The sequence below is a fragment of the Rhinopithecus bieti genome, unplaced genomic scaffold (genome assembly GCF_001698545.2).
Source record: "Rhinopithecus bieti isolate Rb0 unplaced genomic scaffold, ASM169854v2 scaffold_9996, whole genome shotgun sequence".
Taxonomy (NCBI): Eukaryota; Metazoa; Chordata; class Mammalia; order Primates; family Cercopithecidae; genus Rhinopithecus; species Rhinopithecus bieti.
The window spans coordinates 2,761,952-2,774,133 of NW_016806973.1; the positions used below are offsets into that span (position 1 = coordinate 2,761,952).

Sequence of the window (12,182 nt, forward strand, 5' to 3'; positions counted from 1 at the left end):
CCAAATAAGCTAAGATGTGACAATAAGCATCTCCAGACGAGCAAGTAACAAAGAAATGGGAATTCAAAATCAAGATGATAGATGTTCTTTTCTCTACAGCATACCGAATATGTTCATCTTGGATAAAAAGCTACAATGGCCATGGAAAATCACCTCTCCTTTTTCCTCCTCTGTAAGAATGTTACCTGGTCTCTGTTATCCCTTGTTTCATAACTCCATAGGATTCTGGATACTGATAATGATGATCTTGAGTCATTAAGGAGAAATCATTACCAGTATCCATTTAAGAAGGTAAGGAAGTATATAATGCATGTTCTCTAAATTATTTAGGTATCCCCTTCAGATGCTTAAAGAAATGAGCCTCATTTTACTGGAAAATGAATCTCTGTAGATTAGCTCATTTCTTTAAATAATGGCAGTAAAATGAGCCATGATTTTTCCCCCTCACTTTGAAGAAGGAAAATGGTTTATATTCTGGTAGTAGGAATTTCCATGTAACATGCACAACAAAATATACACATTCTCATAATGAAAGATTCCAAATGGACTTTATTTCTAAATCTTTAATCATTTTGTACTATTCAAAACCTTGCTCTTCTCCATCCATTCAACTTTCATTAAATGTCTCCTCAGTTCCTGACACTGTGAAGCATATATAAAGACACATAGCTGGCATATTAAATACATGTATCAAATTTTAAGGAGTGATGGAAATAACCAGACCATGTTTCAAATAAAATGAATGCTTATAAATAAACTGTTTCATATGCTGTTTTGTGAGATTGAAAACACATGCAGATTAAATATTTCACTAAAATATTATATCCACCCAACAATTAAAATCAAAGGATTGACTTTTCAAAGCTCATTAACCAGCTATGTTCATTTATATTCCAATATTGTTTCTTACCATAAGGTTCCACAATCTCCAGCAGAGTTTTATGCAATTTGCTTACACTGTTGCACAATTTTATGCTGACAAGACAGTGGATCATAACTCAGAACAATAATATAGTACACCCATGACTAGCAGATGCTGGGATCTTCTATGGCTAGGTTTTCTCAAAATGAGGATCAGTTGTCACAGGGAGACATGCATTCAAGTGTGTTCTCTATAAACTTTACACTGGAACAAAGAAGAATGCTATATGACAGAGTAACACTTCATTGTGGCAATAGTTACTGAAGTAGTGTTTTTTGGTTTGTTTTTTGGTATGATTATCTGAGGTTTAAATATTTTATTTTGAATGCCCATTAAATATTTCTTTAGCTCTCATTGGTAACTTTTTCCATGTTTACTGCACTGTAAAGAATGCAGTATGCAGTTATTAAATTATTTTTAAATGCTGCCTTGTGAAAACTAATCATTTCAAGCCAGTAGCAGAAACATTTAAATAGCTTTAACTCTTTGGCATAAATGCCTAGGAGACATGGGATCATCTGTTACAGTAATGATCTTGCCAGAGGTTTGTGACAACCTACCATGTTTTAATGAAATTTACTAAGGATCCCTCTAAAATGCAAAAGGCTCTTCATGTTTACAAAAGGTTATAATTATGTTTTTTTTTTTAGATCAAAGCCCCAGAAGATGAAGCCATAGTAAATTATTTAGAAGTTTACCAACAGCCTCAAAGAGTGTATTCCTTCCATGTTGATTTTAAAATCCATTGTCCATAGAACCAGATTCCTGATCCTAATCATAGAGACCTATTCCAATTTTTAATGCCTCTTTCTATTAAGGTATCAAAAATAATACCTTTAAATGCCGGGCTTTTATGTGTGGGGTATAACTTACTGAATATTGCTGCCAAGTGATGTTAATAATTGCCTAACCAGTACTGAAGCATTTGTATTATATCATCAGGCTGCACTCTTTTGTGCAATCCAAACATGGTCATGGAAGCTGTTAGAAGAGAATTATCAGAATAGACATAAGAGATTTGACTAAACCGAACAAAACTAAAAATGATAGTAGACACAGCTAAAAATCCAAGGTTGCACTTCTCTATTTAATAAATAACCACTACTACATACTGAGCATTATGGTGTTCCTACCATTGTATGCTAAAAAAGCAATAAAGATCCTACTGAATCTTTTATGGCTGAGGGGAGCTAAGGCATGTTAAGAAGGTAGGCTTTGGAGTTTTTTTTGTTTTTGTTTTTGTTTTTTTTGAGACGGAGTCTCCCAGGCTGGAGTGCAGTGGCGGGATCTCAGCTCACTGCAAGCTCCGCCACCCGGTTCCACGCCATTCTCCTGCCTCAGCCTCCCGAGTAGCTGGGGACTACAGGGCGCCCCCCTCGCCCGCTAGGTTTTTTTTTTTTTTTTTTTTTTTTTTTTTTTTTTGTTATTTTTGGAGTAAGAGACTGGGTTCCCACGTGTTAGGCCAGGATGGTCTCGATCTCCTGACCTCGTGACCGCATCTCGGGCCTTCCCAAAGTGCCTGGGGATTACAGCTTGAGCCACTGTGCCCGGCCTGGTTTGGAGTTTTAAAGAAAAATCAAACCCTGGTGTAGCCTCTTACTAGCCATGTGATCTTGAGCAAACTGATTTAAACTCACTCTGAGACTCATGCCTCATCTGTAGAATCAGGTTAATCCTTTATCATAGGGTTATCCTTTTTCATGACTGAATGAAATATAAGAGCATCTCATGACTTACCATCAGAGATAATCACAACAAAACTTAAAAGGAAATGTTTAAGCTATTTTTCCTAAATACCAATGAGGTGATATTTATTTAAAACATTAGGTTGGACTCTCACAGCAGAAAGCATATCCTGCTCATCTTCTTATCCACAGGAGCTAGCATAAAATCTAACACAAAATACACTGTGGTTGAATCATGTAAATGATATCTCTAAGCATATTCATGTCATATCCACTGCTTAGCCCTCTCATCTTTACTTCTAAAATAGTGATTCTCTTGTCTTCATCTCCACCACCAGCACTTGACCCCAAATTTGTCACCTGGATTTCTGCAGCTGTCTCCTAAATGAGAGGGCAGTGTCTACTCTGGCTTTCTTTCAGTCTTTTCTTTTTCCTTTTCCAGTCCCTGAGCTGTATAGCTGCTACTCGCCCTGCACAATTTAGCTTTTTTTTTTTTTTTTTTTGAGACAGAGTTTCGCTCTTGTTGCCCAGGCTGGAGTGCAATAATGCGATCTCAGTGCACTGCAACCTCCACCTCCTGGGTTCAAGCGATTCTTCTGCCTCAGCCTCCCGAGTAGCTGGGATTACACGCACGCATAACCATGCCTGGCTAAGTTTTTATTTTTGTAGACATGGAGTTTCTCCATATTGGTCAGGCGGGTCTGGAACTCCCAGCCTCAGGTGATCTGCCCACCTCAGCCTCCCAAAGTGCTGGGATTACAAGAGTGAGTCACTGCACCCGGCCCACACCTCAGCTGTGCTACTTCCCTGGGGAAGAAGCCTTTCCTGATCCTCCTACAAGCCCTTAAAGAACCATGTATCTCTCCTTCACAGAACTTAATGTATATTTCTTTAGGCGATTATTTAATGAATGTCTTTGTATCTTCCCAACTAGAGTATAGGCTCTAAAAGAGGAAGTATTGTTTTTGCTCCCCAGGTGCCTTGAGTACTCAAATTTTGTTGAATGAGTAATTTTCATAAATATTAATATTCTTAAGAAACCATATAAAATCCATCTTTGGTACCCTGAAACGATTTTAGAAACACTGTAACAATAATAAAAAAATAGGTACAGAGTACTTACTGGCATATCAAGTTAAGATAAACAAAAGGGCAACTGGAAGGAGATGTAAAATTTATTTTTTCCCAAGTTTGAAAATATATTTTCTTAGAACCTCATTTCTTTCAAGTTGTAAGCATATGCTAATTTCATAGCAGGCAACTTTTTCTTCTAGGACCAAAGGCTATGAGGAAGCTTTGCAGAAGAAATTGAAATACAGTGCAATATTGCATGTATCCATGAAATACAACCATCCACACATCTAAAGGGCTTTTAAAACATGATGCCTTAATCAAAATATTTTTAGTACAAGTTCTGTCCAAATGAATACCACATCGTCTGCAATGAATGCCTGAGTGGCAAGAAGCTGTGCTGGTTTACTTTAAAAAGAAATAAATTCACTTAAGGGAACCAGAACTGGGTTTCACTGCCCCTTAATTAGATGGCAATATGAAGTTGAGTGAGAAGTTAGTGCTACATTTTCTACGTGTAGTTTTAGAATTATATACCAGTTGTGATATATTTACCAATTGCAGAATATTAGGCAAGCAAGAAACTAGAAATTTATGCTAAAAGCTTAAAATGGGACGAAAAAACGTATCAGAGGTAGCAGAGATTTGGTAATATCAACAGTAAAAAAATGCAGCTGTAGACATGGGGAACCATGTGGGTATCATAAAGAAGTAAGGTGACTCGGATAAAACACTTTCACCGGATTCCCCTAGGGCATCTTGCTCAGGCAGCTTCTGCCCAGAGCGCTAGCCCTCCTCTCCTGCGCAGGCGCCGTAGGACGGACTTCTCCCTCTAGTAAATTGACGAAAAACTTCGGGAAACGAAATCTGGGCCAGAGCAAAGAGATGACATTTTAAACCTTGGAACCCTGATGGAGTCTTTATTCCACTTCCCCGTGCTGACTGCATGGCCGGTTACAGGAGTAGCTCACCTGCGGGGAGACCACAGCGGTGGAGGCTGCGGGCGGCAAGGCGCGGCCCTGCAGGCTCCGCAGAGCGCTTCCCCGCACGCTGGTCACCGCCTGGCCCGGGAGCACCCGCGCGCGAATCTTCTCTCCATTCAGAGTACAGCCTGGTCCTTCCACCATCTCTGTGGCCGGCACCCGTAGCCCACTGGTCGCAGGCCCTGGTGAGAATACTATTATGCAACTCAACCTCTGCGCGGGCACTGACTGCTCGCAGAGGAAATTCAAACCTCGCGCGCGCCTGGCCCCGCCCAGGCCCGGTCTAGGCCCCGCCCAAGCAGCATCCAAGCTGTTAGGGTCGCTCCCTACGGCGCATGCGCTGTGGCTCACCCGCGCCGTAGGTCTTGCTATTGGTTTATTGAGAAAAAGCAAACGCGCGTGAGGCGTGGGGCGTGGGGCGTGGGGCGTGGAGGACAACTAACTAGGCTGACCTGTAAAAGCAGAGGAAATTGGAACTTGGAAAGTTCTGAAGGTATTTTCTGTGCGTTAAAGTTTTGCCCTTGTCTTTGAGCTACTTAGTATACACACATTTTCTGATCTGGTCCTCTTAATCTGTCCTTGTCTGGGACAGGACAGATATGTCACAGACAATCTTGTTTTTGGCCTGATGTTTGGTAGGTTAGGTGTATTAAAGGCATTTACGACTTACTATATTTTCAGTTTACAACGGGTTTATCAGGACATAACCCCATCATAAGTTGAGGAGCATCTGTATACTAGAGACTTACATTTGAATATACTGAAGACTTGACTTTGAAATTTTGAAAAGTATTAAATCTTTCTCTCTGCAGGGAGAGATTAGTGGTCAAAAGTTGGCTGGATCAGTTTCAGGACTATTTGTACTTTACTCCCTTGTTCAATTCAATGATCTCTGTCCTTTGATGGAGAAAAGTCCTATATACCTTTTCCTCTTTCAGAGTTGTATTAGTTATTTATTGTTACCTCATAAATTATTCCATTTGTTATTTCAAAATTTCTGTGGGTCAGGAATTTGGCAATAGTCTAACTAGCCAGGGTCATCCTGGCTCAGTATTTCTCAAGAGGTTACAGTTAAAATATTAGCCAGGGCTAAAGTGCCCTAAAGGCTTTTTGTAGCTAAAAGATCCACTTCTGAGATCAGTGGCTTTCATGGCTGTTGGCAGAAGACCTCCGTTTCTCACCTCATATGTCTCTCTACAGTGCTGCTTGGCTCTTCTAACGAATTGTCAGCTGAGTGTGTGATCCAAGAGAGAAGTCAAGGAGAAAGTTGCAATGCCCTTTATTACTTAGTCACCCTTTATTACCTAGTTTATTGTGGTAACTTACTCCTTATTCCATTCATTAGAAGCCAGTCATTAAATACAGTTCATACACAAGGGGAAGGGAATTTAGCTGTGATTTGAAAGGAGGGATATCAAAGAGTTTGTGGACAAATTTAAAAAATATCAACCTGTTCATTTATCTGATTCATCTCATTTCTCTTTAAGGTGTTGGGCACTGTGCACATTTGGGTCAAATACTATCTTTAATTAGTAAGAGTTGGGGACTGACACTGAAGGTATTAAGAGATTTCACTGGTGTGACTGAAAGGCCGAGTCAGATTTTGTTTTGTTTTGTTTTGTTGGCTGGAGTGCGGTGGCATGACCTTGGCTCACTGCAACTTCCACCTCCCGGGTTCAAGCGATTCTCTTGCCTCAGTCTCCCAAGTAGCTGGGATTACAGGCACCTACCGCCACACCTGGCTAATTTTTGTATTTTTAGTGGAAACAGAGTTTCACCATGTTGGCCAGACTGATCTTGAACTCCTGACCTCAAGAGATCCACCCACCTCAGCCTCCCAAAGTGCTGGGATTACAGGCATAAGCCCCTGCACCCGGCCCAGATTTTGTTTATATGTGACTAGCCTCTGAGTCCTTTGGTATATCTCTTTGCTCTCGCTTCTTACATCCGATCAAAAGCAAACTTGCATACGCTGTGTATCTACAGTGTATGTAAAAAGACTCCTCACATCATTGCAAGTAAGCCTACCCTGGTGCAGACCCTTGCTACGTTTCAGCTGGACTATGGCATCATCCTGCTAACTGCCATCCTCCTTGCAGTTTCTCTTGTGCACTCTTACCAGAGGAACCTTCACAATTTCTTAAGTACAATTTACTAATTTTAACAAATTTGCTAAATTTATTAAATTGTGCTCTTTGATAACTATATATATATATGTCATTCATGTTTCCCAAAACTCACTTTCTTCATATGGACAATAAATAATACTTCTTCTATACACCTGCATATGATTGCTCTAATTTCCACACACAACATAGCTTATGTGAAAGCACTTTGAAAACTATGAAATACTCTACAAAAATAAGATAAATTGTACCTACCATTCCCAGAATATACTTTGTACATTTTTTTTGGCTCATGCTATTATTCTCACTGTTTTTTTTATGTTTGTTTGTTTTGTTGTGTTTTGTTTTGTTTTGTTTGCTGAGACAGAGTCTAGCTCTGTCTCCCAGGCTCGAGTGTAGTGGTGTGATCTCAGCTCACTGCAACCCCTGCCTTCCCGGTTCAAGCAATCCTCCCACCTCAGCCTCCCGAGTAACTGGGACTACAGGCACTCACCACCATGTCCAGGTAATTTTTGTATTTTTAGTAGAGATGGGGTTTTGCCATGTTGGCCAGACTGGTCTCAAACTTCTGACCTTAGGTGATCCGCCCACCTCGGCCTCCCAAAGTGCTGGGATTACAGGCATGAGCCACCGTCCCTGGCCTATTCTCGCCTTTTTAATACCTCCTCTTTTTCCCAGTTTGTTGAAGTTCTCTCAACTTTTTTTTTTTTTCCTTTGAGATGGAGTCTCACTCTGTCACCCAGGCTGGAGTGCAGTAGCACGATCTCGACTCACTGCAACCTCCACCTCCCGGGTTCAAGCTATTCTCCTGCCTCAGCCTCCCAAGTAGCTGGGACTATAGGCATGCACCAACACAACCAACGAATTTTTGTATTTTTAGTAGAGTTAGAGTTTCACTATATTGGCTAGGATGGTCTCAATCTCTTAATCTCATGATCCTCCTGCTTTAGCCTCCCAAAGTGCTGGGACCACCACGCCTAGCTAAGTTTTTCCAACTTTTAAGCCCCAGTTTTATGGATATCCTCTAAAAAACCTTATTGATACAGTCAGAATTAACCTCATATCTTCTGAAGTTAGTTCTTCCAAAGAACTTACCAAAGTTACCTTGTGGTAAAGTAATTTGTGTACATTTTGTACATTTTGGTCTCCTTCTAAACAAGACTCTTATTCCTTAAAGACAGAAGAGATGCTCATCTTTACACTTCCCATAGCAGCCAGGATGCTTTTTTTGTATATAATAGATATTCAACAAATATTTGTTTAATTGAATTACTATTATTAACTTAAGGTTGAAAAATTGGACCATCTGTTCCCAGAGGCCTTTACTGTCATTCTTTTGAATATAGATTTGATGTTTTCAAAGGTCTCTTTTAAACTAAATGTTATGGAAAATTGGTAATACATTAAGTTACTCTGTGACACGCTTTCTTTATTAGAGCAACAAGCCAGTAATCTTGATGTATTCCCGAGGAAATAAGACCAACCGTATGTGCAGTCATTTGTGTACATTACAGTCATTTGTCACTCAATGATGGGATGCATTCCGAGAAATTTGTCATTAGGCAGTTTTGACATTGTGTGAACATCATGGAATGCACTTTTACAAACACAGAGGGGACAGCCTACTGCACAGCTAGACTACGTGGTATAGTCTATTGCTCCTGGGCTACAAACCTTTACAGTATGTTACTGTGCTGAATACTGTAAGCAATTATAGCACAATGGTATTTGTGTTTCTCAACATATCTAAACATAGAAAAGGTACAGTAAAATACAGTATAAAAGATTTAAAACGGTACACCTCCATAGGACACTTTTTATGAATGGAGCTTAGAGGACTGGAAGTTGCTCTGGGTGAGTCAGTGAGTGAGTGGTGGATGAATGGGAAGGCCTAGAATACTGCTATATACAACTGTAGACTTTATAAACAGTACACTTAGGCTACATTGCATTTATAAAAAGTATTTTTCTTTCTTCAGTAATAAATTAACCTTAGCTTACTGTAACTTTTTTACTTTGTAAACTTTTAAACTTTTGACTCTTTTGTAATAGCACTTAACTTAAAACATAAACACATTGTACAGCTGTACAAAACTATTTTCTTTATATCCTTATTCTATAAGTTTTATTGTATTTAAATTTTTTTCTTTTATCTGTAAGCTTTTTGAAAAAATGAAGACACAAACACACACATTAGCCTAGGCCTACACGGGATCAGGCTCATCAATATCACTGTCTTCCACCTCCACATCTTGTCCCACTGGAAAGTCTTCAGGGACAATAATACGCATGGAGCTGTCATCTCTTATAGCAATGCCTTCTGGAATACCTCCTGAAGGGCTTGCCTGAGACTGTTTCATGGTTAACCTTTTTTTAAAATAAGTACAAGGGGTAAATTCTAAAATAATGATAAAATGCACAGTATAGTATATATAAAAAGCAGCAACATAGTCAATTATTATCATTATCAAATATTATGTATTGTACATAATTGTTTACATGACAGGAGTGCAGTAGGTTTGTTCACACCAGCATCACCAAAAACATGAGTAATGCATTGCACTGTGATGTTAGGATAGCTATGATGACATCACTAGGCAATAGCTGCATTACAGCCTTACGGGACCACTGTAGGATATGTGGCCCATTGTTTATCAAAATATTGTCACACAACACATGACTGTATTTTGTATGTATTTGTCTTCACAATAACCCTGTATAGTAGTCAGGGAAGATATTAGCTTTAGTATTTTACAGATGAAGAAACAGTTTCATTTCAGGTTAGTCATTATTAAGATAACCTACATTTTTTTGCTCCTGGATCAGTACTTTTTTCACTAACAACACAGGTAAGTGTTGATGAAATAAAAATTTCCAAAACATTGGGAAAGATAGCTTTCTTCAAGACCTCAAATAAGCAATATACAGCCCATAAATACATAATACTACTGGAAAAAGTATTGAAAGGGGTAACAATTTGCCAAAAGGAGATGGATGGGAGCTAAAAATAAATGTAAATTTTACTTGCAATGATTTTATTAATAAAAAAATACTTCATGCGTGCTCAGTCTGGGGCACAGAGCCAGGCCCTGGGGTACAATATGACATAGAGGAGTCTTTATACACAAAGAAATTACAACATAGTTAGAGATACAGACATTCAAAAATATAACAAAAGGAAAAGAATTGCATACTATGTGCAAAAAATGATACAGGTACTAGGAGAATTCATCGAAGGAACTGATCGCTCAGAAGCAATGTAATCTAACAAATATGATCAGAGAAGAGATGGAAGCTAAGAGGGTTCCCATCAGAAGTGGGGGACCCTAGGGAAGTAGAAAAGTCAAGGAAATTCTAAGCAAGTGGAATGTGGAAAAATATGTGATGTAATTTGGGCACAATGATTAAAGCAGAAGTGTCAGGTAGGTAAGTAATGGTAGATGACACTGAAAAAATTTCTAGGAACTATGTTGTCAAGAACACAAATCAAGGAAAGTAGAACTCCTTTTCCTGGGATAATGCGCAGCCAATGAAATTTTTCAACAAGTGTAGGGATCCCAAACCCACAAATTCACAAACCTTCTTACTGAATTTGAAACCCAGATTTAGTGTGGAAGTATTTAATACATTTACTAACCAGAATCTGGGGCTGCATTTTAGGCTATGAAGAACTGTGGTCTGGGCTCCTTATCTTCTTATTCTTATTAAGGAATAGATGGATCTCACAGTTGCTCATAGTAAGTGGGTAGAGTTTCCTGCACAATGCTGAGTTCTTAGCACTTTGAAGAGTCCTTAGTACAAAATTCCTCTGTTTTCTCTAATAATAATCCCAGAGGCTTACTTAGTGCTTTCATGTACCAGGAAAGGTTCGGAGTGTTTTGCAAATATTGACTATTTTAATCTATTTTATTTTTTTAGAGACAGGATCTCACTTTGCCACTTAGGCTGAAGTGCAGTGATGCAATCATATTTCATTGCAGCCTTGAACTCTTGGTCTCAAGTCATCCTCCTACCTCAGTTTCCTGAGCTGCTGGGACTATAGGCACTCACCACCATGCCTTGCTAATTTGAAAAATACATATTTTTTTAGAGATAGGGTCTTGCTATATTGCCCAGGCTGGTCTAGAACTCCTGACCTCAAGTGATCCTCCCACCTTGGTCTGCCAAAGTCCTGGGATTATAGCCATAAGCCACGGAACGTGGCCCAAATATTGACTCTTAGTCCTTACAGTAACCTTCTGAGGTTGGAACTATTATTGCTATCCTCATTTTACAAATGAAAGATCTGAGGCATGGAGCGGTGGAGCCACTTTCTCAAGGTTACAGAGTTAGGATTCAACCAGGCAAGCTGTAGTCTTAGCCAAATATTTTCAGCAACATCAGTTATGTGACACTGGCTCTCAACCAAATATGTTTAGCAACAGCCTAAAAAAAAAAAGGTGGTTTGAAAGAAAAGAAAACATTTTAGTCAGCCTTATATGGGAACTAACGACAATCTAAAAGTCTTCTTTTAGCATATTATGTTTTGACGTATTTCAGACAACAAAACTTTGTTTATACCCTTCTTACAGTGTCTGTGGGGAGATTTTTAGCTGGAGTGATAAAAGTATAACATGGGGGAAATGTCTTTAATTTTGGCGTTTTACATAAATTACCTGAGTATATTTAAAAGGTACAGAGATAGCATCCATCCTTTCTCAGCACCCTCTTAATTTGAGCTTTGAAGTGAGGAAACGTCATTAGCAAGCATTTTATGCAGGTGTTTTCAGTGGTATTTACTGAAGAGTCTCCAGTTTCTAAACATTTAAGAGAAACTTTAACATTCAACTATCAGAAGAATAATAAAATGCACAGCAAGGGAAACCATTTTGACACTTTTATTGTTTGGAGCATACACCAAATGTTGGGACTTTGCAAATCAGTGTTTTTGTTACATAGTGAAGGCCGGAAGTGCCCAGGTGACAGTTTTCTGCTTGCAAAGTAAAAATCTAAATTGCAAAATCAACCATGCCCTCCTGATACAGGAAACTGCTCTGACATACCTAGCCTTTTCATAGTGTTGTGAAATCTATGATTGCAGTGTTTAATTCTAGCTTTCTTTTGCCAAATTCTTGGTGGAAGAGATGTTTTTTCCAATTTTAAAATTCAAACATATTAAGAAAATAGCTTCTGAGTTTGGAAAAAATAATAACTAAATAGTGACAAAATACAAAATAATTTCTTTTTGAGGGGTTCTCTCCATGCAAGAGAATGGGAGAATTAATTTCTTTTCCATCTTAAAATAGAAAAGCAAGTTATCACCCGTTCATATTTTGGAGCAACATTCTTCCTCAGTTTCAGCCACCAGAGACTGTATTCAAGTTGAGGCATGAAATCCACCATTTACTCCATCATT

The 12,182-nt window shown here is 38.9% G+C and overlaps 1 protein-coding gene across 1 annotated transcript in view; it reads right to left on the minus strand.

Annotated features, from left to right (window-relative positions):
* The window catches only part of NEIL3 (nei like DNA glycosylase 3), a 55,581-nt gene extending 50,665 nt beyond the window's left edge, over positions 1-4,916 (minus strand). Inside the window, exon 1 of the mRNA XM_017879146.1 lies at positions 4,650-4,916. Within this exon, the coding sequence (XP_017734635.1) occupies positions 4,650-4,805 (156 nt within the window). The 5' untranslated portion in view covers positions 4,806-4,916. The remainder of the gene's footprint in view (positions 1-4,649) is intronic.
* Positions 4,917-12,182: the final 7,266 nt, after the last annotated feature.